General features: G+C 38.1%; 1 protein-coding gene and 1 long non-coding RNA gene across 6 annotated transcripts in view; one reads left to right on the top strand and one right to left on the bottom strand.

Annotated features, from left to right (window-relative positions):
* The first annotated feature begins 199 nt into the window (after positions 1–199).
* On the top strand, positions 200–2578 carry LOC309498945. The gene is made up of 2 exons (XR_014206077.1): positions 200–2083; positions 2153–2578. It is a non-coding gene; the product is annotated as an uncharacterized lncRNA (long non-coding RNA).
* Positions 2281–16984, bottom strand: part of atosb (atos homolog b) — a 20221-nt gene continuing 5517 nt past the window's right edge. Inside the window, exons 1-11 of one of the 5 annotated variants that reach the window (XM_082169927.1) lie at positions 16365–16893; positions 15859–16016; positions 9718–9896; positions 8858–9039; positions 6835–8135; positions 5251–5309; positions 5062–5161; positions 4516–4674; positions 4220–4288; positions 3919–4106; positions 2281–3440 (exon numbers count right to left, since the gene is read on the bottom strand). In XM_082169927.1, the coding sequence (XP_082026053.1) occupies positions 3287–3440; positions 3919–4106; positions 4220–4288; positions 4516–4674; positions 5062–5161; positions 5251–5309; positions 6835–7920 (1815 nt within the window). In that variant the 5' untranslated portion in view covers positions 7921–8135; positions 8858–9039; positions 9718–9896; positions 15859–16016; positions 16365–16893 and the 3' untranslated portion in view covers positions 2281–3286. Of the gene's footprint in view, positions 3441–3918; positions 4107–4219; positions 4289–4515; positions 4675–5061; positions 5162–5250; positions 5310–6834; positions 8136–8857; positions 9040–9717; positions 9897–15858; positions 16017–16364; positions 16894–16984 lie in introns of those variants that run through there. The other 4 variants (XM_082169926.1, XM_082169925.1, XM_082169928.1 and 1 more) reach the window with 4 other exon arrangements.

Below are 16984 nucleotides of genomic sequence, written 5' to 3'. Positions count from 1 at the left end.
AAAAGAAGAAGACATTCAACATCTATCTGATACTCTGTAAAGTTGTATGGTCCTGGGATGTTCCTACATCCCCCTGCAGAATACCTGCAAATGCATTTTTAGAGCCCTGCAATGCAGTGGCATTGACCTGTATTATAGAAGACTGAAACTTCAGCATGTTAACCTCAGAGTTCTGACATTTCTGTCAGCTTCATGTGACTATTTGGGATAATTTATCTGTTCCTGAAGTGACTCTATTATGTGAATAATACAGAAGAAAGTTGACACCTAAGGGTCACTGTTACATTTTTATTTCACTTACAGAAAAATGGTTTAAAAACCACTGAAATGTCATTTTTCATTTATATAGATAGTACTTTAAACGTATGTAGCCTACATTGATATTTTTTTTTAATCAAAACACATGTGAGGAAGGATTACTGGTCAGATACTAACCAAAAATGTAGCCATGGTGTCATTAAGCATAACCCTGTTATGTATTAACATTTGCAAAACTTTTCCCAGCCCAAATCTTTTGCTACAGTGTTATTTTTGTTATGTGTAAATCCTTTACCCATATTTAGTGGAAACAGCTATTATTTAATTGCTTTAAAAAGTGTTGCAATTCTGTTTCAGTTACAGCAATTAATTTAACATTCACTAGAACAAGGATTCACAAAGTTTACAAGAATTTATTTTAGGAGTCAAGCAAATGTGGGTTCCAGTAAGTAACTAAATTAAACCTTTCTGCATGACATAGGCTAGAAGCACATTTTAAGTTTGTTTTGTAGCCTTTGTATTCTAGTCTTCTTTTCATTATTTAATGGTAGTCAACAAATAACATTGTTATTGTGTTTTTATTTTTAAACTTTAAATGTATGTTTAAGGGTACATGTATAGGCTATAACTATAATCTACTTATTTATTTGGGCTATTTATTTATTTTGCACAATTCCTGCAGTGTGACAATAAAAACTATTTAATGTATTAATTATAAAGTAACAAAAACTGCATTCATAATAATTTGTAAGCAATGCTGTAACTGTTTGAAATGAATTTACATGAAAATAAAGAAATTCATACCTAGTTTGTCCCAATAGAGGTGTCCTTTGCTTGCCACTAATTAATAGTTTAAAATAACCCAAATCAATGTGGGAGCTGACATGGCATATGTTTTAACTCCAGGTTTGTGTTACTTGAGTTTGCTAACATTTTACTACATGATGCACAATAAAACTAGAATAAACATATGCAACCTGCATCTTCTGAGAAAGTTATGTGACATACTGAAAGACAAAAATCTCAAGAAATGAAGCCTGATGCCAATGTGATTATTTTCCCAAGGTTGTGAGCAAATCCACAGAGAAGAGCCAAACAGTGAGAGCTGAAGAAGAACCTCTGCATTAACTGAGCTATGTTTGGTAAAGCAGAATATACACAAAGAGCAGCTTTACAGTTCAGAAAGAGAAACCTCTCATAATAACTTTGATTCAAATTTTGCACAAAACAGTGAAACTAAAACTTTGTGCAAAAATAACCAAGCCAGTCTTTTAAAATTTCTATAAATCTTGGCAGAACGGCTATTCAGAACTCCCTGAATTCTACATACCATACATACTATAATTTAACTGATTAACCAGACGTTTTCTTTCCAATCTTAATGCAGTTTTTAACAAATGTTGTGCCTTGCGATGCCCTAGAACTCAGGTTGTAATATATGGTATTATTTGTAATGCATGTGCAGCATAAACTAAATATTTAGAAGTCATCTTAGGAATCTGCTAATTATTTTCCATTTAAAAAAAATTAAAAAATAGCAATGTTGCTGCCTTACCATTGAATGACAGAAATAAATCCATCTGTTATCTCTCTACTAATATCAACTATTTTCTCTCAACAACAAATTAATACTGTAACAGTCTTCTCAGGACCATTGCTAACTACACCACCATTTTCATGTTAAAGGTTACTAAAACTCACAATGCTGTTTAACCGGTTTCATACTGGTGAATGGCATTGCCTAATGCTAATCAAATAAAAAAGGGCCATTTTTGATATAGATATTATATAGCAGTCCAAGATTTTACTGTTGTTCAGATCAGCAGCAGTCAAGCAGATTTTTCTGCATGCTAAAGCCCAAAAAGCTAGTTTGTGTCCACAAATCTCTAAGGAGGCAGTGGGGACTGCGGTTAAGCCTTCTTGGCATGAAACACTGGAGGTATTTTCACTTAATCTACACAAGCTTGCTTTTTTATTATGTTGTAAGTGAATGTATTTTATTGATCATACACAAAACATACAGGTGCAAACCTTGGCATTGCTTCTCAAGTATCCCTTGGCAAATTACGGTCAAACACTGGTTTCACCCGCAAGTCACAGAGTTTAATCAATTTTAAAATATACATAAACAACATTTTCTGATTTTAAATACCCCAAATTCCCTCCCGTTCCCTTTGTTTTCTTCCCTCCCTCTCTCCACCATCTCTCACTTGGCAATATTTTCCCTTCATCCTAGCAGAGAGGGCAGCTACTATCTCCACAAAAATTAAATCACTCTAGTTGTGAAGCATATTGCTTTTTTTCTTTTCTTTTTTTTTTTTTAAGACATTTGCGAACATAAATACTACAGTTTGTTTTCTGCTCTGATGTTGGACTGTGCAGAAGAAGTTGAAATAGCAATGTCCTACGAACTGCCCTTCCAAAATGAGAAAATGTCCAAAATACTGAGGTCTATTCCCCTCTTTACAACCAATGCAGATACTGAATGGATGTACTTTCAGTCCTCTGTTCCGCTGGTCTCTTTCTTTCTAGAACATTCATATCCCCTCCAATGAGCAAGTTACTGGTGGTGTCCATTGTTGAAACTTCAATCTTGGCCTCAGAAGTCTCCTTTTCCAAATGATTTGCTTCCATATGTCTATCATACTGTACCTCTTTGTACATCCAATCAGTCCTCTTTAATCGAGGAAGTCCTTATTTACTGATGGTCCCCAACATTTTAGACCGGGTTGGTGGGCATGTTTACAACTGGTCCACAGTGGGCAGGTGCAGGCAGAGTGAAGGGCAAAGCTTAACTGTTTAACGGCACTAGAGGAAAACTCAATTTAGTCACAAGGCATGCATGTTACACACTCAGTTCTAGAGTTTGCCCTCAAGAGGGTGTGATATCTGTGTGTATGTACATACATTTGTCTGTGTAAGCATGTATGAGTGCAAGTGTGTCTGTGTTCAAGTGTACAGGGGTCTCTTGTCTTGCAATCTTTATTAATGCGGTCCTTCTGCCCCACTGTAGCAGGGCATCACAAGCTCACACTCTTGGGGAGTATTTGGGGTTTCTTGGCACCTCGGTGAAAGATTTCAGCTCGTAAGGAATCCCAGTGTCCACCTCGATGGACTTGCGGGAGAATAGCAGCCGGATATCATTGTGCAAGTAGATTTTCCCAGATTTTGAACTCTGGAATCTGAGATGTGCAAACACAGAAGAGAGGAAAAACAAGTTTATTATGCTTCATTTACCACTTATTAGAGGTAAATAACCTACTAATTACTTTTATGATTCTCTATAGATAGAATATGTTTAATACAGTTATTTAGTTTTAAGTTAGTTGCAAACTATATACACAACAGCCCATGTTCTCAACGTGGATAATAAGAAATGTTTCTCAAACATCAAATTAGCATATTAGAATGATTTCTGAAGGATCATGGGACACTGATGGCTGCTGAAAATTCAGCTTTGCCATCGCAGGAATAAATTACATTTCAAAATATAATCAAATAGAAAACAGTTATTTTAAACAGTAATAATATTTCACAATATTACTGTCTACCGTATTTTTGTTCAAATAAATGCATCCTTGTTGAGCAAAAGAGACTTCTTTCAAAAACCTTACCAACCTTAAACTTTTGAACAATAGTGTACATCCTGTCAGCATTTACCTGAGGTGTATCAAGTAGCAGAGAATCTTCTTCCTGTCAGACAAGGAGCCCTCCTGCCCCTCCACCTCATCCACAGGCACCAGGAAGATACGATGGCGCAAGAAGGTCATGTGATTAACGGGCATGTCCCCAAAATTATACGTCACCAAAAACATTTTAACCACAGTCTTATTGGGGTTAAATAAGGTCTGCAAAAAGACAACAATACAAAAGATAGTTCAAACAAAGGATTATAAGAAAAAATTATATAAGAAAAATGTATATTTATATATAAATGGAAAGAAACAGAAAGAGAGCCCACCACTTGAATGGTCCCTGCTTTGGGTACGCTGTATCCTTTTTTTCCAAGTGGTTCTAGCAAGATCACCCCCTAAACATGGCAAATAAATATGACATTTAAAATGCATTTTACAAATGAGATTTATATGTAAATTATGGGAGTCAATCAACAGATAAATCAACTGATTAAAAAAACCCCTCTAAATTCACTAGGCTAGGTGCATGCTCATTTTAATACATGTGCATTTTACAAGTGCTGAGAAAGAATCCTCTAGCGTAACTGCATGGATTCAACACGCAAAGGTAGTAAGTATATACCAGGAAGGGAGAAGGGGCACTGTGCTCTGAGGTGTCATAGTAAGTCACTTGCACAGGCAAGGTTGCATGCTGTGGGCAATAGGAGCCGCTAGCCCCGATCTCTGCTGTGAAGCCCTCGATCCGCCCAGATGGAGTAAAACGGCCCTTCAGAATTGACTCCTTCAGACAAATGCACACACAAAACCCAATCAGAAATGCATTAAAACATTAGTCACTGTTTTATAGCTGGGATACACTACACAACTGTTAAAATCTTTACACATTTTAAAACAAAATAAAATGTGAGCATCATACTTGGCGACTTTGTACATAGAGGAAAAACCGGGCATTACACTAAACGACTGAGGATCATAAACTACCAGACGTTCAAGTCATTCCAAACACAAACATGCACCGCAGCTCAAAATATCCAACATGTTTGATATCCTCCGACTGGGTGAAATCATAGTGTCTGAGCCCATCATACACTGTGCTATTTTCTGAAAAAATTGTCCGACTGCCCAAAATCTATATTAATTTAGTATTTTATTTATTAGCTTAGTGTACCTCAAAGTTGCCAAGAAGAGGTCTGCTAATGGAGGACAAAGAGGAGACTGAACTACAGGAGCGACTGGTGTCTGTTCTGCGTCCACTGCGCAACTGTCGACTATAACAAAAAAGTAACACACAAATTTTTATATTAATATAATACAATAAAATATTTGTTTTGAGACAAAATAATAAAAGACGACTTACGATTTGAGTCGACTCCCTGCTTTGAGCCTTCTACTTGATCGCGAACAGTCTGTAGCAGTCTGAAAAGGAAGTTTGAAAAAGATGTTACAACTAATACCAAGTTTTACTTCAATAATCTGTTTAAGAAAAAAAGACTTACATCAGAAAATAATGGTGAACTAATGCTGAGGTCCATTTTTTTTATCATATAAAAACAAGCTGCTGATAAACGTGTAACTAGATTTAAATCTCCTCATGACAATCAGCAAAAGAAAAAAGTGTTTGAGAGATTTGAAAGATGACATATTGGGAAAGATTTGAAAGATGACATATTGGGAAAAGAAGGCCCGTTATGACATCAGAAATCACATTCAACTTTGAATGCTGAACATTCTAATGTCAATGGGAGATTTTCAAACAAACAAACAAACAAACCAAAAAAGACTGCAAGTACTTACAGATGAAGATGTAGCTGCAGTATCACACATATCACAGTAGTCCATAATATCATTCTGATAATAGTTATTAAATATTATTATTAAATATCAGCTAGACTTAACTATAGACTGTGTATAAAACTTGTACATTTTCAGATAGTCTGCTCCTTTATTTCAGTCTATTCATCTCTTTGTTTCTCTATACTAAACCTCTGTTTGTTCCTTCCTCTTTGTGATAGTCTCTTCTTTGGCCTGTTTCTATGATCATTTCTCTGTCCTTCACTTTTTCTTTTATTCTTCCCTTCAGTCCTGAGCTCAGCCTTGGAGCACTGACACCGTCGTGATGAAAGTAACAGTATATGAGCCTCTGTAGTCCGTGTAACCCCTTTCACCCAAATTCGCTCATTCTGGAACTGAATTTGGCCAGAACCTGTATGTGTATATGGTTTAGGTCAGGTGAGGCAGGTCTCACCTCTTGAACAATGGCTCTGTCAATGGGCTTTGTTCTGGAGTCCCAATGCTTATTGTACTGCAATGGAAAATTAAGCACACATATTCTAAAATCTCTCACTTTCTCACTCCCAATATGTCTTTTATCCATCCGACTAATCACTTTTCATCATGACTCAGTAATAGGTAGTAGATTATTCCTGCCCCTTCACACTTACATGTACGCATTGCCTAGAAAACGTTTCTCAGCACCTTAATCAGCACCTTTCCATCTCCATTCCTATTTGTAATCATTCATAATGTGGAAACATCTGGTGTGTTTTTTCCCCCTTAAATTATGGCTTTTACACATGACTCACATTCAATGCATCTCTCACAATGTGCCGCTTTTATCTTTACATGAAAAGCATTGCAAACACTAGTCACAAATGATTGTACCTTATTCTTTTTTTATTCACAGAGAATTTCTAATGATTGTATGCTCTGAATGCCATGATATCCATTTTGTTTTCCATCTTGTTTTATGAATGATAGTAATGTGCTTTAATAATTGGCTAAACACTGAGTTCATTTTAAAGATGTAAGGGTCTTTATATAATTGTATTATGAGGCGCAAATAATCTAAGCTAGTGGTTCAAATTTAAGTTTGTATATCTAGCTGCATTGTAAAGTCATGTGGAAGGGCCTTCAGTTTAATTTCTAGTTATTTGCATCTCACCTTGGTGTGCTCTCTTGCTGAGGGTAGTAGATGATTCCAGAAGGGTGCACCCTTGGCATCAGTGCTGCGACAGGACGCTAATCCGAGCCCAGGTGCCAACAGTGCCAGCCTACTGCGTTTTGATGTAGATGGACCCTCATCCTCTGAGCAGGACTCCCCTGTATCACTGGAGGAGAGAAGTCTTTTCTTCACTGGACAGGAATTGGATGATCCTGGTATCTGGCTATTTGCTTCCCCTGGTGTTTTCTCAAGAGAGCTCAGTCCATTAGAGGAGGAGGAAGAGGAGAAGGTCTTTGTCTCCAATGGTGGAGGAGAAGATTCGAAAGTTGTCCCCCATTCAACAGCTTCAGCGGGTGTTGAAAATGGGACAGGTGCCCAACTGCTCTCTGTGGCAGACAACATACTCTTGACATCCACAGAGTTATGGCCTTCATTCTGTGGCTCTTCGCTGGAGCCAGCCGGGACGTTTCCTGCTGTGGAGGCCTCGGTCTTGGGAGTAAGGGTAGGAGGACTCCCCTCGCAGTGACCCCAGGTAGAGTGAGGGCCTTGGGGGTCCACCATTGGAGGAGATTTTGGGGACAGCGGGGCGAAGACGTCTGGGACAGGCCTGTCGTGGTTGTGCTGGGCTGGGCGGCGACCAGGAATTGGTGGATGCGAAGGGGAAAGGGGAGGAGACCTAGGGATTTCTGAGTCTCTGTGCTCAAGGAACGAGTTGTAAAAAAGTGGTTCCACCCCAGACCCACACAGCACCTCCCCATCGGACTCATCATCATCATCATCGTCCGGTTGGAAAAGACGCTTGTGGGCGACAGGGACCGACGTCCCCTCTAGGCTACGTTTCATGCCTACTCTGATGGGTCGCAGAGTCTCTTGATTTTCTCCAAAACCACCTCTTTGTGAGAGAATGGACAGCTGGTAGACCTTCTGCAGTCTGATCTCTTCTTCTCCAAAAGGTCTGGGAACTACTCGACGTACTCCAGGTTCAGGGCTCTCGCTCCGAGTGCTAGGCAGAGGCAGATCGCCATCCTGGGCTGGAAGCTCTACGGCCGGCTCTTTACGAGCCAGTTCCACGTGGATGTGACGCATAGTGACTTTGCTTGTGCTGGGTGATTGTTTCAAGGGAAGTTGTGCAGTGTTAAATAATAAAGACACAAGCTCTAGAGAGTTCTAGAATGTCAGAACAAGTGCAACAAGGCTGTGAAAGTGAAAGTAAGCTTCCCGTCTAGGTGGATGGAAGGCTGTAGTTTCCAAGGGTCAGTTATGGAGTTAGCACAAGCTGATTTCCACAGTGCACACTGCTTCTGAAGTACAACAAACAGGTATACAAGCATAAGAAAATTGATATGAAACGCATAATATATATAGTACACTAAAAGTAACCAGCTCATTTGTTCATGAGCTCACCAGCACATTTTTTAATCCATTTGAGAAAAGAGTCTTTTCACCTATTGAAGTTTTCACCTATCAATCGAATTATTTCAGGTCTACACCACCCCATTCCACCCGATGGATATTTCATTTGGATTTAACTTTTTTTAATCCAACTGAGCCATCAGATTACTAATGGATTATTTAGGTGCATGAAATGTAGCTATTGTCATTTAGACAGTTAGTCGGCAGCTAATTACACTAAATATGTTTTTTTATATGTTAATTCATTCAGGAATCAGACCATCTATTTTCCTTGTATGGTTTTGATTCACTAAAAAGAACTGACTCATATGAGTCAACTTTGGGAATCAGACTACACTGGTTTTATTGTGCGTTTCTGATTAATCAAAACGAAGAATTGGCATATATGCATCATTTGTGAATTTATTATTAGTTTTTGCTAGTTGTGCGCAAGGACAATGCATTGCCATTATTTCTTGCCACACAGGCTTTTTATCTCAATCACATTCAATACAATCTGAAAGATCGCATTCACAACTAAAGGGAGAGTAACAAAAGGGAGTGTCACTGCTATAAATTGGTGCAGGAAACAAATAATACAAATAAATGTGTGCATGACCATTTTCCTAACCTACGTGCCAGTTGGAGCCTGCAGCTTGGCTTCAGACCCTTCTACATCCACCCCTGCAGCTTCTGAGTTGTGTTGACCCTTGAATCTTGACCCTGTCCTTAGCCCCTGAATTCGCCCATCTCCAAAACTGCCCCTCTGATGCAAAAACAGCATTCCCAGACACACAGGCAGCTTACAGGGGCCTGACAAAAGAGAATTAGCAAGCGAAAATGTCAAAGAGACAATCAAGTTTATATAGAGACATAAAAACACTTCATAAATAAAATGAAATGAATACAATTTTGGAAATAAACTCGATTTTTTTTGTGCTGCACTTAACAGACCATGTTTAATAGGATTTAACACACTCAAGACACACCTAACATTAGGACTACTAAACTTTGACGACAGATCAAGCCTGCTGAACAATTACTTGGTTACTAGTAATCACAGGCTATGTTCACACTGTCATTCCACGTCCGGTTATTTGTGAATCCGATTGGAATCTGTTCACACAGTGCATCACGACTGTTCAGATGCGATTTGTTTCTGCAACGTATTTCAGCATGTTTTCAACAACAGCGTCTGCAGTTTATGTTTTATGTGGCGTGAGAACGGCAGTACATAGGCAGGAGAGATACATGAAATTGGATCAGAGCAGTCAGACTGAAAAGGATTTCCAGAAAAATGATTTGAATAGGATTTCAAACCACATTTGAATGTAGCTTAAAACAGATTTGTAAAAACTGTATTTCATTGAATTTTTTTGCCATTTACACATGCTAAATATGATCAGATTCCAATTGGCAATGCACAAAAACAGATTTGGACCGGCAGTCTGAAGAGGGCTATAGTATAGCCTATGCGTTTAGGTTACTTACCAAGGGCAGAGCGTCAGTGAGGTGGGAGGGGCCTTGCAGAACGTGCCAATGAATAGATAATATCTCTCCTACAGCTCCACCCAGATAAGGCCAGCGGCCAATCACGCCTCCCCTTGGCTCCTGAAAGGAGTGAACTGCTCAGCGGCTGCATCCTGAGCCAGGCATTCCAGAGACACAACCTGTCAGAGAACAATAGTTAAATGGACAACAAATCAGTAACCATCCCACCGTTCAACCTGCACATGATCCGAATCAGTCATTGTAAACAGATTTTAAAGTCAAGTTTTCTGGTAAATTCCTGTGTCAACACATGCGCTGATGAGGTTAGATGTCAAAGCTCAAATTGATCAGTCATCTAGCTTTTAATTACAAAAGACATTGTTTTACTGGTCAATAAATCAAATCAAACAAATCACACTAACAGGGAACAGACACAAAGAGCAATCATATGACTCACTAAACTCATTTTGTGCCATCTGATAAGGACACATGCTTGAACAGACTGTACTACATTGCTCTGACTGGCTCACGGTCTCTAGAGCTCAGGCCTGTTTGGGATCAAGACTGCCAGACAAAACACGGAGACGCACAACAGAACCTTTGTACTGTGTTGCATCAGGGAACGAGCAGTCCAGCTCATTAAAAAGACAAAAACAGGAACATACAAGCACTAGCCCCAAGTAATGGCTTTTGGAAAAACGCGATATAAGTGAGCATTATCAACTGAAGCTTAGCTAAATGCATGTAGTCTGAATGCGCATTAGCTGAAGGAATCTTTTTGTCCTTCCTTTTTCATTATCTTCAAGAAGCGCTGTGTATTAAAGGGGTAGTTCACCTAGAAATGAAAATTATATTATTCAATCACACTCATGTTGTTCTGAATCTGTATGACCTCCATCTGTGGAACACACAAAAAAACCTATTTTGAAGAATGTTTTAGATTTTTTACTTTTGGATGAATGAACTATTCCTTTATAGGTCCAATGTGGGCCATTATTTTTACACCACTGTCTCGTGATCATATATATGTATGGTTAAGCTGTTTTCAAATTAGCCATCTTAAGGATGCATACATCACATCCAAAGGGGGAAGAGAATGACAAATCCACTGCATTATGAAAATCATAATCCGCTTGTCAGTTAAAGGCACTAAAATCGTGAATACCACAAGAGAGCTCTGGGAGTGAAGAGGTGCCTAATTATGCACTTCACATCAGTAGCGAGGCCAGAAATTTTAAAATGAGTGGACCTTGGTGAAATAGGGTGGACCTCAATTGTGTACCACTTGGCCGCAAACTATCTGGACGTTTTGTTGTTGTGCGGGGAAACCTGCGTAAATGGGGCTGAGCAGGCGGTTCATCGAGTGTGGATAAATCAACCGGTCTCTGGGTTGAGAGGAGGTCCTGGTGGATATGACGTTGTGGGCTGCTGGTCATCAGTAGACGTGTTTGTACTGTCGACATCGAGTGTAGTTTCAGACTCTATTCTTGTTTTTAAAAAATATTTAATCAAAGATATACGTTTCGACATGCTCGCCTTGTGAGTGTTGAATATTAGTTTAATTCACTAGCAAACGTAAACTCGTCTTCCCCTCCCCCAATAATTTGTGATTGGCTAAAACAGTACTACTAGCCTATTGATTGGCTGTCACAGTTAGGCTATGTATATAAAGACACACAAAAAAAAAAAAATTCTGAAACTTGATATGCAATTTTTTTGTAATGTAGCCTATGTGTGATTTGTTTTCTCCTTTCCCACAAAAAAATATTTTGTGTCTCATCTGATTGGATGAACCAGCCATCAATCTGAGTGGGCCAGTGCCACCCTGACTCAGATGTAGCCTCGGCCACGGATTCACATATTTCATATACACCATACAATCAAAAGTTTGGGGATAAGATTTTTAAACTAGGGTAAGATTTTTAAATACTTTTGAAAGAGGCCTTGTATGCTCACCAAGGCTTCATTTATTTGATGAAAAACACAGAAATATAGTGAAATATTCTTACAATTTTAAATACCAGTATATATTTTAATGTATGTTAATCCTGTTATAGCAAACGGGGAATTTTCAGCAGGTGTTACTCCAGTCTTAAATCATTCTAATATGCTTATTTTCTGCTCAATAAATCTTTATTTTAATTATTACTTGCTATGTTACGCCAATCTAATGTTGAAAATAGTTTTCTGATTAATATACATGTAGACGTGGTGATACACTTTTTTCAGGATTCTTTTGATCAATAGAAAATTAAAAAGAACAGCGTTTATTTGAAACAGAAATATTTTGTAGCATTATAAATGTATGTCTGTCACATCTATTTAATCAATCCTTGCTGAATAAAAGTTAATTTCTTTCAAAAAACTAAAAATTCTTGCTGACCTAAAAATTTTGAACAGTAGTGTGACATATCTTGCGATGCACTGAGCACCATCTAATGAAGCTTAAGTATGTCAGTCTGATGGCTATAAAAGCACAAAATATAAAAAAGACAGAATGTTGAGGATTTGGCCTTTCCAAGAGAAGCATTTGCATTACACTGCTTGAAAGAAGTATTCAGTGGCCTCTCAAGGGAGGAGCTTACACTCTAAAAAAGTCTTTAAAAATAGGGTACAATGTACTGTGTTAATATGAAGGAATTTTCCATATCGATTTTTCGCCCATATTTTGAATTACACATTGCATTGTGTTGGGTTTTAATTACCAGTACAGTACAGAAAATTACCAGTACCTTTTATGTTTTTCTATGGATTTTTTTTTTCTTCCTTATAGTGGTGGCATGTTCCTGAGCGTCTTTGAGTTCACTAGCAAAATATAGGACTCAAATTATGGGCCTTTGTGACCAATTTAATTAGACCATGGAGAGATGCAAAGAGATATAGAGACATAAATGAATACTGAAGGTGAGAGTGTTTTTGTGAGGTCACACAGCATAACTCCACCAAAGGCTTGGGGTTGAGGGTATTTTAGGCACCGCTTTGACAAACGGCTAACGGGGCAGACCTCACAGTGACATGAGATCTGAAATAAGATTCAAAAGGTCCAGACGTACATAGAGGACACCTAAAAACACAATCTGTAACCCAACAGCATTCCAGGACCTGATTCAAAACCAGACAGACACAAAACCAATGTAAATAACTAAAAACACAACAGACAAAGTACACTACCTTTCAAAAGTTTGGGTTCAGTAAGATTTGTCAGTAAGATATTAATACTTTTTCAGTTTCCACAAAAATATTAAGCAGCCTAATTGTTTTCAACATAAACAACAAATCAGCATGTTAGAATGATTTCTGAGCTATCATATGACACTGAAGACTTCTTTCAAATGCATTAAAAAGCATTTTGAAAGGTAGTGTATAAAGAGTTTTTAGAAATCTGGGTTATACAAAAGTATTTTTTTATATTTTTTTTATAGTTGGCCAAGCATATGGTGGTCTGATGCACATGATGTAAGACCCTCAGAGCCTGGCTGTGAATCTTTCGTCTCAGCATGAATAGAAGCCTAAACCCCAGGTCAAATACAGCTGACAAGACACACACCAGCTAACACACTGGTGTTACACACACCAACATGTTGCTCAGAGGGTAGGATGAGAGATGTAAAGTGTGTTTATTCAAAGCAAACGATGCCAGTGATATGACTGCACACTTTCATATATGTAATGCACTCTTCAGCTATGCAACAAAATAGTCAAATTTTTTTTACACATACTAATTTTACCAGTCATTATAATATTTATTGCAATCAACGACTGCATGATTTCATTATCAGCTTAGTCCTATTCCTGAACCTCTCTTGATATGGTTGCATCTACAAATCTAGTAATTCCATTGGAATGAATTGTATTCCAGGTTATAACAACAATTCAAGGACACACTGAGAGCTAAGTTTATCCACACTGCCTGGTAAAGAAAAAAGCAAGAATGTTCATCCCCACCCCCAGAGAATTCAATACAGAGCGGAAGAAAATAGATAGGGAAACCAAACAACCAAGACTAGCTTGGGTAGCTGTCAGCTTTCTGGTGTTTTTCTGGTTACTATGTTAGCCTATCATTTAGGAAAAAGAAGTTGGCCAAGAATTAGTCAAGTCAATTTAATTTGTGTAATGCCTTTCATAATACAGCAAGTTTCAAAGCAGCTTTACAGAAAATAGTGTCTTAATGCCCTTAGTGAGAAACTGAGCAATGGAAAAACCCCGTAAGATGATTAGAAGAAAATTAAGGGGATATTAAGAACAAAATTATTCTATATAATCACAATGCAATGGAAGACATCTGTGTTATTCTTTAGTTATTGGAATTCTTGAATGCGTAGCTGCGCATCTGTTTGTGATGATTATGAAGTGGTAGCTGATGGCTATAGAATGAAGCAAAAATATTTCCTTCTTCACATTCTAGTTTCTCAGTTTCAGGAACAAGGCAACAACACAGATAAGAGATGGAAGGACTCATAGAAACCAAGGGAAACTTTATGACTAAACAATCAAAAATTACATTGGAGCTTCATTTCAAACATTGTTTCCATGGTTGGCCTCTGAGTCCAAGCAACATTCTGGGAATACAAGCTTTATTAAGCAAGCCATTCTCCCTATAGAGTCACCACGGAGCTTGTTTATCATAGCTATGAGCCTGATATAGCTAGTTTTGCTCTATATTTATGGATGTCAAAAACTCATCTAGCTTCTACCTGTCAGGAAAGTATTACTTTTTGGGGGTTTTATGGAAGCATGGAAGTATTCTCAAACAAACAATTCTTGATTCAGTCAAGCTAAAATACAGCTGAAAGAGTTTCTTCCCCCACTGAATCATAGCGACATAATTAAGGCATGCATATACCCAACAGGTGTTATTCCTCAAACAGTGAAAACAATGAATTCATTCTCACCACGCATGTGAGAGAGTGAATCACAGAGAAAGAACATCTCATGGGTGTGAGTGTAGACCTCTACCCTTAAGGTACAGTGATGATGAGTGCAGCCTTGAGGTTTCTGCAAAACACCTGGCTTTTTATAACAGAGGAAACCACTAAATGTCATTATAAACTACAACAGGAACAAAGACTCACAAGCACACCTCCGACTAATGCTTATCTCTCCACAACTAAAAGCCTGTCAGTTTGCAAAAGCAATAGCTGAAATATTATCTCTAGACACAGGACGGGGCATGATGTCATTGATTCATTCTGAGCATTGACAGATATGACAAGGCAAAAAGAAAAAGCATGAGACAGCTTTTTTTCTTCTCTACAAAACTACTTCCTTTTCCACTTCCAATGACATATACAGCAAAATAAAGTTTTTAGGTTCAAATCCACATTAACTTTAAAAGCATAATTTATGTAGGTGCTTAAACTAGTCACTATTTCTTTAAAGTTATCCACCATTTGCACCAGTATTCCATTTGGTCTATCAATTAATATAAGGCCATAAAACATACATTTATTAGTTAAAAAATAATACAAAAGCGGTTTAAAATAATTTGATGAAGTATAACATATCACACTGCAGGACACTGATACCACTGCAAAAAATGGCAATGACTCATAAACAAACGTAAGCAAAACTTTAGGTTAAAATCTATATGAAGGGAAGCGTACAATTTGTTTTTCACCTTTTTAAAGTTTTCAACTAATTTGCATTTAATCTGAACAGTTTTTTGGTGCATGACAAATATTTTCTATCTTCTAAATGTAGCCTCTCATTTAAATACAAGGGCATACAAAGTGAATTTATAAGATACAAATAATACACATTGAAAACATTTTGTTTAAAATAGTTGTAGATAAAGTATAACATGTCACAGCAGGACACTGATGTCACTGCTAAAAAAAAAAATGTCAATGACTCATAAACAATCTCAATAAAAAATTTGGTTATAAATATAATTGGAGTGCCTTAACTGGGTTTTCACTATTTTTACAGCTTGTAGCGTTTGCAGTTAATTTAAACAGCATGTGGTGTGACAAATGAACTTTTAAAAGTAGGCCTACACTTATTCAAAATGTAGCCTCTCAATTAATACAAACTACATGAACAATACTTAAGATGTTTACAATAGTTTTAGATGAAGTATGCCATGTCACTGTTTAAACCACCCATAAACAGTACAGACTTCATGTTAACCTCTTGACTCACCTCTCTAAGAACTCCAGCCCTTTCCTACTCGTCTGTTTCTCCGTCCTCTCTGTCGGAGCTGTAAAGTTGTGGTTGTTCTTGCTTCAAGACTGTGAGGAGTTGAAAGGTTACTTGCATGGAATGATGAGGGAGTGCTGGCCTTTATTTCTGTTCCTCCCCTGAAAGGAGAAACATACAAGACTTAGGTCCAATCAAGGTTTCTTGTTCAAGCAGTCTGTAAAGGCACATCTCGCTGTTTATGCTCTCTCTGCACTGCTATTCTGGTATGCCCAACTGTGAATCTCTCTTTCCACCCTCCCGAACTCCCCCTCTCTCTCTCCCTCTTTCAATAACTCACACACAAAACCTCTCTCAGGCTCCCTTTGGCACATGCATATAAACTCTGTAATACACCCCCCACCCCACCCCACTTTTCACTTCTAAATCCCCCCACCACCACCACCATCTCACACACATCTTTCCCCCCCTCAAATAACTTCAAAACAATGAAAGTAGCTTTGGTATACCGCCTTTAGTCCTCCCTGCCTTCTTGTGCTCTCTCTTTCTTGTTAAATTTCTCACCACTTGTTTCTCTCTCAATCCTCTGCTTTGCCTTTCAGCCTACTTCCTCTCAGCTGGTAACTGAAGGCGTGCTCGCTTGCTCAGTCAGCACACAACTCATGTAAGAGTGGGGCCGGCTGTGCTGTCGTCTGATTGGTCATAGGGAGGGGGATCAGATGCCATAGCGACTGTCCTGATAGGTGTAAAGGTAAAAGGGAAACCTCAAAAGTCCCGCCCACCTGTTCAGCTTGTTTTGCAGAGGCAATGTATTCCCTCATAGAGTTTCAGTGAGTTATTGTGTGCATAAGTGCCAGCTTGTGTATGTGTATGTGTGTGTGTGTGTGTGTGTGTGTGTGTGTTCTTGTCTAATGCAGGCATTCCAGAGCAACCCAGAGCGTTACTTTGGAGGCAAATATGCCATTGAAGAGATCCACGTTCATTTTAGTGATAACTTTAAAAGTTTGGGGTCAGAAAGATTTTACTTTTATTCAGCAGGGACACATTAAATTGAAAAAAAAGTTAAAAAGACATCTATAAGGTTACAAAAGATTTCTATTTCAAATAAATGCTGTCCTTTTGAACTTTC

Source organism: Leuciscus leuciscus (genome assembly GCF_965113295.1).
Source record: "Leuciscus leuciscus genome assembly, chromosome: 5".
NCBI classification, from domain to species: Eukaryota; Metazoa; Chordata; class Actinopteri; order Cypriniformes; family Leuciscidae; genus Leuciscus; species Leuciscus leuciscus.
Note: the sequence above shows the minus strand (reverse complement) of the source record. Positions and strands in the feature narration are given on the sequence as shown.